Below are 15,703 nucleotides of genomic sequence, written 5' to 3'. Positions count from 1 at the left end.
CTTCCCTTCGTCATTGTGCAAGTATACTTCACCTATCATTGTTGTTATATTGTGTAAAAACTACCAGCGTAACTTTTGGCTGATTGGTAATTTACTAAAAAATGTACATTGCTAATATACAGAAATCCATAACTGATCCCAAAAAATCTGACACTTAAAATAAAATGTAAAACTGGTACATTAAATGAGATGCATGAGGTATAGCACTGTATTGTTTTTCTTTTTCAGTGAATTGTCACGGCTGAACACTTGCCAATGAAGATTTGGCTGTAAACTCTGCTCTTTTTTTTTAAATATACTCAGATGATCCTAAATATTTATAACATAAAAAGTACTTGGTCTAAAATTAAATTTATTGAAATTTATAACAAAAGTCTGCCATGATAATATTAAAATACTGAATCTGATTTTATAATAAATATCTCCCTAATACAAAACTTTCAGTTGTGTTCAAATTAATGTCTGTTCATGTTCCAAAAAACAGTTAAAAGAAAGCCAAAGATTTTTTTAAAAAAGCATTATGAGAAAATATTATAATTTATATCCTTTTTTACTTACATAAATACATATATGCATGTACCTGAGCACTGCTCAACAAAAAATTATTTTAGACAGGCCCAGGGCTGGTAATTTAAAAAATCATAAGCTATGACTCCAATTCCATATGCCCCAAAACTACCCTAGTGAATATTTATATATATATATATATATTTTCTCTTTACACCTCAGATGATGTTCACAAGTGCTGCTTAATATGTTTAACCAGTGTTGTATTACACTAATGTAAGCATGAGCCAGCTCAATTATTATTCATTAAGCATTAACTTTAAACATCTTGAGCAAGAAATTGATACTATCAGCTTTAAAATGGGGTATAAGGTTTTAATGCTGATGCAAACTTGAATGAAGCAGGAACTGTCCCATGTAATTATGGATGTCTCATGCCATGGAAGCAAACATATTTTATGGTGGATGTTCAAAGTTTGCCTACAAAAACCAATTTTAATTCATTCAACTATCATGAAATCTTAGCATGCACCTCATTCAAATCTGCTGTACATTCTTCAAAATGATGACATGATGTATTTCAAGTCATCACCTCTACAAAATAAAATGATTAAGAAATGAAATACACCTTATGCCATTCCATCAGATAGTTCTGTATGCAGTATCTGACAAGGTTGCTCTCTTGTAACTAAAGCTGAAAGGGATAAATAAAGATGCCAACGGGTATCGGATACTTGTTCATAATGACCCAGGTAATAAAATAAGCCATAGGGTAACCATGTACCATATCCAAGTTTTCTGCAGTATTTGTAAAGGCAGCACACACTTTGTTTTCAAGTTGACAATCCATTTGATTGAGCCACAAACACGTTTACTTTTTCAGTGCCAAGCAGAGGTCTGCCTCTTCCAGTAAATAATTGACCTTAATCCCATAGCTTGCCTTCCCAAGTGACGACTCTTTGATTGAGCTGGTGGTGTAGTACAGTGGCAAGTAACAGAGGGAGGTTATTTGATCTTGCCGCACAACTGACATGTGATCAGTTTCGAGCTTTAATAGATTTCACAAATTCTATGATCAAAGTGTTACTTACAAAGCTTAAGCTCATTCTCTAAATAAGCATCCACATATGACTGAGGCCAAGGAAAGGGAGTCAGATGATACTGGTGATGTCTAGACCACAATGATTTACTATACAACGATGGAGTATGTCATAACTTTATCATAAAATGAGGACGAATTCATGGACTTTGTACCAGATGACATTAGGTAATCGTATTTATAGGATGCAGTGAATTTTAAAAAATGCTGACTTAACTTCAGGTTTGTACACATTTAATATTGTGAATTTAAAAAATGGCTGACTTAAGGTTTGTACACTTTTAATACAATTTTACTTTGATCGGATATCTAGATAACTGATTATTAGAATCAACAGATACCTGGTAGAAGTTTTCTAAACTTTTGACAGCTTTAGGGATAAACCAGGAAAATGCATAGGTACCAAAGTTGTCAAAAACAGTGCAACAATGCAAGTTCTAAATAAAGTTAACAGTACGAGTAACTGACAGACATTTAAGTGCATACAAGAAAAAAATTTAAAGTCATGTGAACAAAATAAAACGTGTATTTTACATGAACTTGGAAAAAATACTGTACTTTTTGGCAACAAGACTGAGCTGTGAATTAGGCAAACAAAAAAATGTAAAAAAATGTGTTTCTGGTTTTTCAACTGTCCTTGTTTCTCATTGCCAACCCTAGCACTTTTTCCCCCCATGGTAAAATGAAAATATTTTTAAGAAATCACATATTATGTATATATATATATATATATATATATATATATATATATATATATATGTGTGTGTGTGTGTGTGTGTGTGTGTGTGTGTGTGCGTACATATTTGAGTGTGTGTTTATGGTTTTCCAACTGTCCCTGTTTCTCATTGGTGACCCTAGGACATTTTCCCCCATGGTTAAAAAAAAGTAAAAATCACATTTAAGATATACACATTTTAAAAAAGGGCCTGCCTACCCCAATTTTTAAAACCAGTGCAATAGGAAACACATTTGGGGGGGGGGTTTTCTAGTAACAACATTATTCAAGCATATGATAGAAAATCAGTTTCTGCAGTTTGTTCAGTAGCATGTGATTTTAGTATTTGTGTCACTGAACATAAATAATTAGCAAATAATGTATCATTAACTCTTGACACTATGGGGTTGGAAAAAAAACCCACAACATCAACTGTCATGAGAATGAATAAACTTTACCTACATCAGTTGATTAAACAAATACATGCATTTAAAGATCTGCTAGTAGTTTTAGTGTGTGCATGTTGAAACCCCTATTCTCTGAAAACTAAAACATACTTTCCCTCTTCTCGGAACAGAAGTGAATTTTTTGGTCACAAATTTCAATTTTACACCAAACATAAACCCCAAATAAAACTGAAAATCAGCTCAAAATTTAAAATGTTTTTAGCTGCTAATTCCCATAAAATATTGATATTTATAGTCACAAAAAACCCACCAGACATAATGGGCCGTATTATTTACAGTTTGCAAGTACTGTAATAGGTTATCAATCACATTGAAATGTTTCAAGGTCATACAAGGTAAAAAATATTTGATACAGGCACAAACACAGATTAGGTTTTTGCACATTAACGATGGGCCAGATTTTAATGTAAAATTCTCAATAACAAAATGCTTATTGATAAATGAATTAAGAAATGTCGAGTTTATAAGCTGTTATCTAATCATGCTTGATGTTATTCCTATCTAAAAAAAAGATAAGATCCATAAATTATTCTTCTTAAAATTTCACACCTGGACATTTGATACTTTGATGATGGAGGGAGACAAAATTGCATGCTAAGAAAACATGCTCAGCTAATTTTTAGCTCTTCTAGTCAAAGATGACAAGAGCTTATGGAATGGTCTGTTGTCCATCATCATTGTTATTACTACTACTAATCTATTTGGAGGATTCCCATGATCTACTTGGTCTCGGTCAAAAATGGTACTGATGTTCAGTAAGGTCACCACAGCAGGCATCTTGAAAATCTTCTTATTGCAGCTCCTCCTAAATGGATGGACATATCAACATCAAGTTTTCACTAAAAGACTTCCTATGATGTCTAGTCCTAAATGAAGATTGTGTGGCTCTGGGCTCCAATATGGCCACAACACTGAACATCTTATCACTCCTCCTACAATGGTGGTCATATCAACAAAGGGGTTTTTACTAAGAGACTTCTTTAGTCCTAAATGAAACAAGCGCCAATCTGATCTTTGATATGGCTGCCACTGATCTACAAAATGGAAAGTCATACTGACATGGAGTTCTTGACAAATGGCTTCTTATGTCGTCTGCTTGGTCCTAAATGAAATTGGCAGTGACCTGGGGTCTAATAAGACTGCCACAGTGGCCAGCTTGAAAATCTCGTTATCACTAAAATTCACTGAATGACTGGTCATATCATCATGAGGTTTTCATTAAAAGGCCTCTTATAATGTTTTACTGAACTTAAAAGAAAATGTTGCTACCCTGTCCAATATGTGGCCATCATGAAAATTTTGTTTTCACTACTCCTCTTATAGACCATTCTCAGAATGTATTCATGTATTCATGTGACCCTGGGTCGTCGAATCCAAAACGAGGCTAAGCTAGGCACCTGCTTTATTTTACCTCACAACCATGGCTGCTACAATTGATACTGGCAAAGGAAAAAATCGCGACAAATATTGTTCTGTTCCGTTGTGCAATGGTAATGCTAGAATTCACATAGATTTAAGCTTCCACCATATTCCATCAGTGAAGAAGATGGAGCTTCGTGGAAAATAGACTGTTGCAATATGTCGTGATGACTGCAGGGACATCATTTCAACTTTTTCTGTTGGGGGGACAAAACTTGATTAGGGGGCAGAACTTGATGGGTGGTGGGCAAAACTTGACGGGATTGTTAATTTTCGTATATATGCTACAGCAATTTTACAGCACATGCAAATTCGGGGTGGGGTAAATGTCCCCTGGCCCCCCCTCCTAATGACGTCCCTGGTGATGAGGGGCCAAATTTTAAGGTAAGAAACTGGATAATGTTTGGTGTCTTTGTATTTTCTTGCAACTGAATGTACATCATTCATAAAGAGAAATCCAAAAGCAAAATAGGTTCTGTCGATGAAGCAAATGAGTGTATGTATGTGACTTTTATAATGGTAGGTTTCTAAAAAGTTACCCCTAGTCCTAGTCCACAATATGGGGTAATCAAAAACTGGGCGTATCTCCATGCAGTGCATTTAAAACGGATATTATGAATTGATGTACAAGTAGTAATTACAGAAAAAGTAAACTTTATTATCTCATTGAAAAAAAAAAATAGAGACAGTAGAATGAAAACAACCACGATAGGAGATAGCAACAGTACAATGAAAATGATGAGGACAAGTTTAATGAAATTACGAGAGAGAGAGAGACAGAACGTGCATGACTGGATACAAATTAATGAAACTGTTGATAAAACATACTGATGTGTGTAAACATAAAGGAAAATGCACACTTAAATCACAGGCCATTGAAATTCTATCATTGTAGTAAGTTAATGTCAGAGAATGGGAAGCATACACACACATATATATATGTCTTCCTTTTTTCTTGCATATTCTGGCATTTTCATCTACAGTGATATAATTTCAATGGCCTGTGCTGAAATAACTGATAATTGTTGTGGGTTTTTTTACAACTAATTATTCCAATGAACTCATGGTTTATTTTTTCTTTTGTTAGATTTTCACAAATACAGTTGTCTGTTCTAGACACTTTAAGTTAGATGACTATAGATGGACACCAAAAAGGCATTGCTTATAACCTGATGCTATTCCATCAATCTTTACTTGGACAACTCGATCTGCCTAGCTTAGCCTCATTTTCGCGATACATTAATATTCATGAGGCTCTCATTAAGAATGGTCTATAGGGGAAGACATTTGACCAGGATTTTCATCATAAGAGTATTATGTCCGTTAACACAAGTTTGTTATCGCTACTTCTTCTAAACACCTTGGAGGATTGCCATTAAACTCTACACACATTCATCCTAAGGTCTAGTTAGACCTAAATGAAATGGTACTGCTCAATATGGCTGCCACAGTGGCCATCTTGAAAATCTTTTCAACTGCCACTCCTCCTGAATGGATGGTGATATCAACCAGGGATTTTCTCCAAAAGACTTTTTATGATGTCTAGTTGGTCCTAAATGGAAATGGTGCTGATTTGACATCTTAAATGGCCACCATGGCATCCATATTGAAAATCTTATCACCACTCCTCCAAAATGTATGGTCAAAATAATATGGCAATTTCACTAAAACTATTTTTATGATAACTACTTGATCCTTAATTAAAATTACACCAATATAATATTTACTATGACCGCTATAGTAGCCATCTTGAAAATCTTGTTATTGCTACTACTCCTGAATGGATGGTCATATCTACATGGAGTGTTCACTAAAAGTCTTTTTTATGATGTCTACTTGGTTCTAAATAAAAATCAGGCCAATCGATGTCCAATATGGCAGCTATCTTGAAAATCTTTTTATCACCACTATCTCATGATGCTAATATCAATACTGAGTGTTCATAAAAGATTATTAATGTCTTGTTAGTCATAATGAAAATGGTGATCTGGAGTCCAATAGCACCAAAAGAGGCATTATTGAGGGTCTTGTTATCGCTACTCCTTCTACATGGATGATCGTATCAACGTGGGGTTTTCATTAAAATACTTTTTTTATGTCTATTCGGTCCTAAATGAAAATGGTGGATAAAAACTGACATTTAATATGGCCACCACAGGAGTTATCTAGAAAAAAAAATTGTTGCTAGTCCTGAAAAAGTCATAGTGACATGGGGTTTTCACAGAAAGACTACTTATGATGTCAGTTTGGTGCTAAATGAAAATGGAGCTGATCTGGGGTATAATATGGCTGCCATCGTGACCATCTTGAGTATCGTGTTTTCACTACTCCACTTGAAGGGAAAGTCATTTTGACACTGGGTTTTCATCAGAGAGTTCTTATGGTGTCTACTTGGTCCTAAACAAAAATGACTAACCCTCAATATATCCAACACGGTGGCTATCTTGAACATATTGTTACATCTACCTCGAAATAGATGGCTATATCAACATGGTGTTTCCACCAACAGACTTGTGATAAATAGTGCCAATCACACATCCAATACGGCTGCCATGATGGCTGTTGTGAAATCTTGTTGTCATTACTCCCACTGAATGAATGGTCTCAAATGAAAATGGTGCCAATTTTACTCCAATATGGCTGCCATGATGGCTGTTGTGAAAGCTTGTTGTCACTAATCCCACTGAATGAATGGTCTCAAATGAAAATGGTGCCAATTTTACTCCAATATGTCCATCAAAGCAGCTAATTTGAAAACTTATTATCGCTAATTTGAAGAAGAATAAGATGGTTTCAACACACAGCAGTTAAAAGGAAGAAATCATCTTATCTTGAATTTCTGGACATTTTTTTACCCAGCAGAAAGTCAGTCCCTTAAAGAGATTCTTGTTCATTCAATAATACAAAAACAAACAGTTTTCTTCATTGTTTGAACTCGTACAGACATGATATAAAATAATTATTATTAATTATCTCTCCAGTCACATTAGCACTTTTCCTGTTTCATAAATGAAACACACAAACAAAATTCTCTTGCTCTCAAAATGCAAGAAAAACAGAATTGTGTGTACTACAGTCTGTTTCAAGTTAGCCATGTTATAACTGGAAAGAAATATTTAATTCAATTATACATTCTGTGCAATGAATGATGAGTAATGTTTGAGTTCTTATAATTGAGATTATTATTGTCAGATACTGATTCATCTACGAACTGGTTATTATAAGCTCATACAGTCATTAGAATAAAACAATTAGAAAAGATTAATAAGAAATGAAGAAAATTCATGTGCATGGATGCACGACTAGACTGGTGGTCCAAACCCTGATGGTGTACTTCTATCGAGTACAGTCATAATATTTCCCAAACTAAATATTTACCTAATTTCTCTCTCAAGTGTCACCCACTCTGGTATATAGCCATTGTTGATAAGAATCTTGTTAAGATTGTGGGTGGCAATGTCAACAAAGGGGTTAGGATCAGAATATGAAAGAGGCTTCCCACTTCCAGGCAAATTGTCAAAATCTCCTCGACTCATGGACTCCTGAATCATGTCCTCAACCATTCTTTCAATTGTGTTGCTGGAAAGAAAAAAACTTATTTTGACAAATATGGAAATATCAAATCCCTGGAACCTCACTATACAGCTCTCTCTCTGTGCTGAGACTATATATGGAACTAATAAAATTAATAAGGATATGCAAATTCAAATGACAACCCACCCAAGTACAGAAATTATAGCCATACTAAAAATACCTGTATAGCAAATTGCCTGCCTCTGGCAGTCAGCAAAGCCATGTTGTGCTATACCTGTTTGTTCTTTTTACTACTAAGAAATCACAACAGATTCCAATTTGCTCAGTTCTTAGATTATTTTAAAGTGTAGCATAAAAATACACTTAGATAAATCAACAAATTAAAATGACTGATCACAGCAATGCCATTTAACAAGAGTCCCTCAAAGACTGACACTCTCTTGAGTGTCAATCTACATAATTTTCATTTGGGATCCTTATAAAAACAATTCAGATTAGCACCAGTTTATTTTAGAACCAAAAAGACATTTAAGAAGTCTGCTAATGAAAACCCCATGCTGATGTGACTCTGTTTTGGAGGAGGAACAATAAAATGAATTTTCAAGATGGCTACCAATGTGGCAATATTGGATATCATATGTGCAGTACAGTCTTTATAAAATGTCTTTGGGTGAAAACACAATTTTGATATGCCCAACCATCTAGAAGAAGCCATAATAAGATGTTCCAGATGGCCATTGTAGTGGTCATACTGAAGGTCTGACTTACACCATTTTAATTTAAGGCCAGCTAGACGTCAGAAGAAACCTTTTAGTGAAATCCCCATGCTGACATGACCATTCATTCAGGTAAGATTTTCAATATGTCACAGCTATATAGAACCAATCTGACATCCTAAGAAGTATTTCAGTAAAAAAGCCCCATGTTGAAATGACCATTTTGAATAACAAGTTTCCCAAGATGGCCACTGTCACAATAGATGTGCATGTGGCAATTCTTTCATGTGAAAATGACTTTCTTTTCAGGTTTTGCAATAAAAACGTTTTCAAGATGGCTGCTCTTGTGTGTCATATTGGACCTCAGACTGGTACTAAAGGTGTCAACAGATACTCAGGTACTCACCCATTCATAATTACCTGGGTAATAAAATGTACATGATAATTTTCCAAAAAAGACAGGTTTCTTGAATTTGAAACCATGTGTCACACATTCATCATAGTTTAAAACTGACTAAAGTAGCAGACCAGTCTATATTGAAAAACATGGCGCCAAATATTAAATGAAACGGGCTTTATTAATGTGACTTATGGATGTTATTTCACTTAAAAAATGTTAGAAGAGAGGGATTTTGTAAAACTGAAGAGCATGCTGCACCAGGAAAATGACAAATCAATAGCGCTTCACAAATTCTGATACAGATATTCTACAGTGATGTAATACAGCATTCAAAATTTGTGTACTTTACTTAATGACCTTTCAGCGAAAGTTAAACATGTGATGTAGACTAGTTAAAGTGAATCTTGTATATAAATAACTTATCACTTTGTTTTTTTTTTATTTAGCCAATTTGTAAGATGAATTTTAACTAACTGCAGAGCCAGGTAAGTAGCAAAAATAAATGTATGTTTTTCATATATTTTTCTGTTATTATGGGATGTGATATATAAATCATTGCTTTTAAGCTGAGATTTCGCTTTTTTTCTCACTCATATTAGTAATAACTGTGCTTATAACTCCTGGGGAGTTGGCATGAATGAATGTACAACAAAGCAGTTCAGGTTCATTAATATAATTTCCCTTTGATCAGGTGCCTGGATAACCAATCATTAGGATCATCAGGTACCCAGTCGACTTTACCTAAAATGTTGACATCACTAACTGGCACCATTTTCCTTGAGAACCAATCATAACAAGTATATCAGTGAAAGACCCCGCTGATATAGCCGTCCATTCAGGAAGAGTAGTGACAACAATATTTCCAAGATGGCTGCTGTGGTGCCATTTTAGGCAACAGACTGGCACCATTTTAATTTAGGATAAAGTAGACATCACTAAAAGCCTTCTGGTGAAAAACATGATACAAATAATTTCAAGATTTATGCCACAAGGGAAATTTTGGATGTCAGATCAGTACCATTTTCATGTGAGTTTGTGTGCGTGTGTTTTTGTGCATGCAGTTTCATGGTAACCCTCCAAGTATTTTGGAGTAGCAATAACAAACTTGTGCTACTGGATGGATGGGTGGCAGACAACAAGCCATCCCATAAGCTATGGTCTATGAACAGTATGGTTAAATTCCCATAAATATAAGGATTCCTATATTTTTGTTTTTTAATTTCTTTAAAGTCCTATATTTTCGATTTTTAAAATGGTTCACGTTAAATTGGCCAATTTATTTTCCTTTTAATTAAATTTTGGACTTCAAATGTGCATATTGTTTATTCTTCTATACATTTCACTACTTCTTGTGTACACAAGTATGTGAGTAGTGTTTATTTTCTGTGGTACAGTGATGTTTTTAAATGATTAAAATTTTTTAATTCCATCATTTGTGATTAAATATCATTTATAAAAAAATTGTTTTGGTCTAATTTTTGTGTGGATTCAATAAATTCTGCAAACCTCTGAATTAAAAGACCTAACAAACAGTGAAGCTTCCATGGAACCAACAGGATCTCATTCCCAATCCACAAAATTAAGTATCTGTGACAATCTTTTTTTGTTGTTGCCCAAACCAAGAAAATTTATATCCACTGATACCCATTAAGAAAAATATATTCTGTAAACAAGTAAGTCAATTAGTAACTCAATTAGTAATTTACCTTATTTTATTTCTTCTTGCTTTCTGTTTGTCCCTTTCAACAAGTGCATTTTCTGCCTCAGCAGCAATTTTCTGTAACCTATGCTGGTAAACATTTTCTGTGGATCTCATTACTTTGTATTGCTGATATTGTTTGAGCCTCTGACTAGGAGTTCCACTGCCAACACCCTGACAAAATAACCACCAGAAGAATGGCTAACAGAAGCTATTACAAATGTAAAATGAACATAATTTGCACATTTCATATCCAGTAACACTGACCTTGACCTTTGATCTATCAACTGCTAGCTCATAGAGAACTGCCATTCCTCTATGAAATGCAACTATAAGGATGATACCAAATGTGTGCAGAAAGCTTGAGGAAAGTAGACTGGTCATTTAGAACCCAAAATGACAATTTTAGCTTCTATGACCCTGACCTTTGACTAAGACAAACTGATACATATGATGTACATATACCAAACTGCAGCCCTGATGTACAGACTGACAGGAAATGGATCCAAGAAACTTGACTTCTCAAGGGTAAACCGATTCACTGACCTTGACCTTTCACCTCTGCCTTGGCATCAATTGTAAGGTGGCTGTGCCTAAGTGTAGTCTGCCTATAACTTTAGATGAAAAACTGGATAAAATAGTCCAAGAAAACATTATGTATCATGCAGAATGGAAAATCACATTTTCTGTTTCAGTGACTGGGATTCATCAGCATAAAAAAATCAGTAAGTATCTTCCTCTACCCATGGATATTGGTAGGCCAAATAAATTATTAGGTAGGTAGGCCACATAAATTATTAGGTTTGAGTAAAAAATTCCACACCAAACTTAGTTATGTTGTGGAAAAGATGGATGGACAGACAGACATTACCATCACTACAACCCTCCACACCTTTGATCAGAGAAATAAAAATGAACATTTCAATAGATAATATTTCTAGTTTCATCGAATTCACTGCAAAACACCTATATAAATTTACATCATATATTGTTAAATTGATTTTACTCATTTAATAACACAAAGAATTTCAAAATATCCCATAATTTATATAAGCAGCTAGTTCAACTGTACAAGTTACCATTATATTTTTCACATTAGAACTTGTATCAACAATAGCACCAAAGAAACTCTGTATCACATGGTCACTGAACAACTTATCTGCAATGTCCAGTGGTAATTTACCCATGGAAACAGAAGTCAAAACTAGACCCCAAAACTATGATTGATGGTAGTGACTCTCCTCCTTGTGTCCTTGATCTTTGATCTTTCCAGTCTTCAGTTTTTATGAAAACTGTACAAGGGAAACTTTCTCCATTGTTAACTTTTTGCAAGTTACTTCCTTTTAGAGTTTCCAGTTTTACACATTTTCTGATTACCACCTTCTGCAATATTAATTTCATAATTTTGTACCAGGTAGCATAATTTTCAAAAATTAAAACCATACTAAGCTTGAAAAGTTTTCCCAGTATGTTATTACATGCCTCTGAGTGTAGTTGTGGCAAAGTCTGATCCGCTGATGCAAACTGAAGAAATTGCCTGTATGAAAAATCTTAATGAAAATTGCATGATCAACAAAAAGATGACTGTCTTGGCTTTTGCAACAGTTGCTTTAAGTGAAACCAAAAATGTTTGGTTTGATCTTGGGTTTAACGCTAATTTTCAGCATACGATAGGTTATATTTGATGGCCATTATATTACAGGAAAACCCATCAATCCACAGAAAGCTAGCAAGGTCTGTCACATTGGTCAAGCTGAGACCTAAACCCACTTGAACAGAGGTGAGCCACAAGTGATCTGTAAAGGTGAGTACCACTCAGCCACATGGAACAACTGAAACAGAAAAAAAGAAACCACACCTCCTAAGTGGAATTTGCCACAAGCAACTCAAAATAAGTATACAGTAATTTGTGGGCCTAAACTTTGTACACAAATATTACTAAAAATGAATAACAGCATATGTCCAGTACAGAGAGAAAAAAATCTATCACAATGTAATATACTACTTCATAGGTCAGATATTGTCTGTGCTGTGGAGCTGTGTGTTTGATTTCAAAGATGACCATTTTTTCTATGTCCTCCTCTTTCTCTGCTCCAGCGCCTTGTGCAATTTTAGCCTAGAATAGAGCATTTGATTCAATAGTTAGAAATACAAATAAGCATTAACATTTTCTATCCATATTAAGTATACATCACAACCAAAAGAACAAATTCATATCTTACAAAGACCAACAATGACAACTGGAATGACTGTGTATCTAATAATTTGTTAACTAACAATAATTGAGAGAAAATGGTTCATTAAGTAAGTAATCTAAATATGAACATGACAATCATTGTAGGTAAAAGTTTGAAGAAGAAATTAAAGAGAAGTTTCATAGCCCCATCTTCATATTTCTATGTGATAACCTGATTGTACAATGTTGATCATTATACAAAATGCAAACCGAATATGAACATGACGATCATTGTAGGTAAAAGTTTGAAGAAGAAATTAAAGAGAAGTTTCATAGCCCCATCTTCATATTTCTATGTGATAACCTGATTGTACAATGTTGATCATTATACAAAATGCAAACCGAATATGAACATGACAATCATTGTAGGTAAAAGTTTGAAGAAGAAATTAAAGAGAAGTTTCATAGCCCCATCTTCATATTTCTATGTGATAACCTGATTGTACAATGTTGATCATTATACAAAATGCAAACCGAATATGAACATGACGATCATTGTAGGTAAAAGTTTGAAGAAGAAATTAAAGAGAAGTTTCACAGCCCCATCTTCATATTTCTATGTGATAACCTGATTGTACAATGTTGATCATTATACAAAATGCAAACCGAATATGAACATGACAATCATTGTAGGTAAAAGTTTGAAGAAGAAATTAAAGAGAAGTTTCATAGCCCCATCTTCATATTTTTATGTGATAACCTGATTGTACAATGTTGATCATTATACAAAATGCAAACCGAATATGAACATGACAATCATTGTAGGTAAAAGTTTGAAGAAGAAATTAAAGAGAAGTTTCATAGCCCCATCTTCATATTTCTATGTGATAACCTGATTGTACAATGTTGATCATTATACAAAATGCAAACCAATAGTACAGTTATTATAAACCTCTTCTCATGATTAACTGAAGACCCGAATAGACACATAAGCTACAATTTTTGACACATAATTCACCTGGCTACCCAAGTCTACAACACAATTTTTTCCTTATTTTATCATCTGGACTTTGAAAATCATTATCTGCAATAAGTAATTAAGCTAAGCTGATTGGTATATTCTGCATAATATCATGAAAGAATATTATATAATTTGGCTGCCTAAAGTGATGAATTTTGACAAAGCCAGCTGTATTCAAAACACCAGAAATTCAAATCCTGCTTGAGGTTCTTCATCATTAAATTTCATTAGATAACCAATATACAATTTATTTGCTCAGTAACTGATCATGTAGAAATAACACAATAGTCTGAATATACCTCCCCATTTGTTTGTACCCCCCTACCGATTTAAAAGACAAAAAGCACAAATGACATAAAAGATGCACATAACTTACGTCATTTATTGATTTATAATTTCAAACCTGATTATGCCCAGGTGGGATCAAAACCTTTATCATCTGCATGTTTCATTCCAAATGAAAGTTTTCAGTGTAAAAGACAACCTGTTCACCAGTCATTTCCAGTTCCTGGACAAGTCCATTTTCAGCAAAAGGGTATATACACAACTACACATGTATGTACACAGAAGGAAAATACGATGAAATCTACTTCAGATATTTACAACATCGAATCAAGCAAAGGAAAAGAATGACAATTACAAATTTGCCTTTCACATGGCTTTAACAAGTGGTGTAATTTCTACGTACATGCGTACAAAGGATATAACTCTAAACTCTCAACAATATGGTAATTTATGGAATTATCTGGCAGTTACCAAATAAGATGAACTAAGTCACAATGTTGTCTGAGGAAATCAACTTGCCCATAGTGTACGCAACATGGTGCCATGTTAGTGTGGAAAATCCATTAAGAATGAAAGGTGCAGAGGATGCCAGCGTTAGGGCCACTCTGTCACATTCAGTTAGAAATTATAAATCAGTGAATAAATTGACTAAGTTCTGTGCACTTTTTATCACATTAAAGATTAACGTTATTGAAATCAGTAGGGGATACAAACAAACGGGGAGGTGTAGTCAGACTGTAATAAACTGTTAGCCAAGTGCAAACATTGGTGATTTTTTAAAACTCTTTCCTCATACTCTGAAAAACATCTGGACACAGCAAACCATACATTATCCCTATACTGTAATTAACTAACCTTTATTGCTAAATATGCTTCTCTAACTTGTGAAAACTTTTTAGCATCAGACGTTGATGCGCCACCATCAGGATGATATGTTTTTGCTAACTGAAGAAACGATTTCTTCAAATCTTCTTCTGTGCATCCTTCTTTCAAATTTAAAAGTTGGTAGCAGTCCTTCAAATTTTCTTTCAATTTGTATCCAGCATAACTATGCTCATGACGAATGAAATGTGGAGTATCCATTTTTTGTAATAAAATTGGTATATATGATCTGGGCAATATAGTCATGCTGTTCAAATGGAGTCGATGGAGAAGTATCCTGACAGGTAGTTTGTGAGCCATGTCTGCTTTTTAAGTAATGTAAAATGTATTACATTACCCAATTATTGGTTTATTGCAGAGCACTTTGACAGTGACCAAGCCATAGGGCTATCTGGTCATAAAGTTTAGTGACATTGAATTTCTAGTGTCCAAAGTGTGTGCATATTGTATTTGGGCTACAAGTCGGGTGATCGACATTTGCTAAATTCTGTACCTATATAACTTTTACCACTTCTTCATCAAACAATAAGATCTTCACAGAAAATGATTTTATGGGAAGGAATTTGCAAGGTTGCAAATTTCATCATAATCAGTCAAAAAGTAAAATAACTTGCAAGAAAGGTAACTTAATTTCACTGGAGAGAAAAAAAGAAAATATCCTTTTCTTATATTAAAAGTGACAACGAGCTGACAAAACATAAATAACTTTTTTTTCTATGAAAAAACCAAAGCAGTTGGCAATAAAATTTAGCAGCCGAAAGGTCGAGGTCAATAAGTTCTTTC

At 34.1% G+C, this 15,703-nt stretch overlaps 1 protein-coding gene across 1 annotated transcript in view; it reads right to left on the bottom strand.

Moving 5' to 3' along the window:
* Window positions 1-15,703, bottom strand: part of LOC149779579 (dnaJ homolog subfamily C member 28-like) — an 18,674-nt gene extending 2,971 nt beyond the window's left edge. The window contains exons 1-4 of the mRNA XM_089940329.1: window positions 14,894-15,703; window positions 12,562-12,672; window positions 10,564-10,730; window positions 7,586-7,786 (exon numbers count right to left, since the gene is read on the bottom strand). Of these exons, the coding sequence (XP_089796455.1) occupies window positions 7,586-7,786; window positions 10,564-10,730; window positions 12,562-12,672; window positions 14,894-15,220 (806 nt within the window). The 5' untranslated portion in view covers window positions 15,221-15,703. The remainder of the gene's footprint in view (window positions 1-7,585; window positions 7,787-10,563; window positions 10,731-12,561; window positions 12,673-14,893) is intronic.

The sequence above is a fragment of the Sinohyriopsis cumingii genome, chromosome 17 (genome assembly GCF_028554795.1).
Source record: "Sinohyriopsis cumingii isolate HCF-2022 chromosome 17, ASM2855479v2, whole genome shotgun sequence".
Taxonomy (NCBI): Eukaryota; Metazoa; Mollusca; class Bivalvia; order Unionida; family Unionidae; genus Sinohyriopsis; species Sinohyriopsis cumingii.
This window is presented reverse-complemented; position numbering and strand designations above follow the sequence as displayed.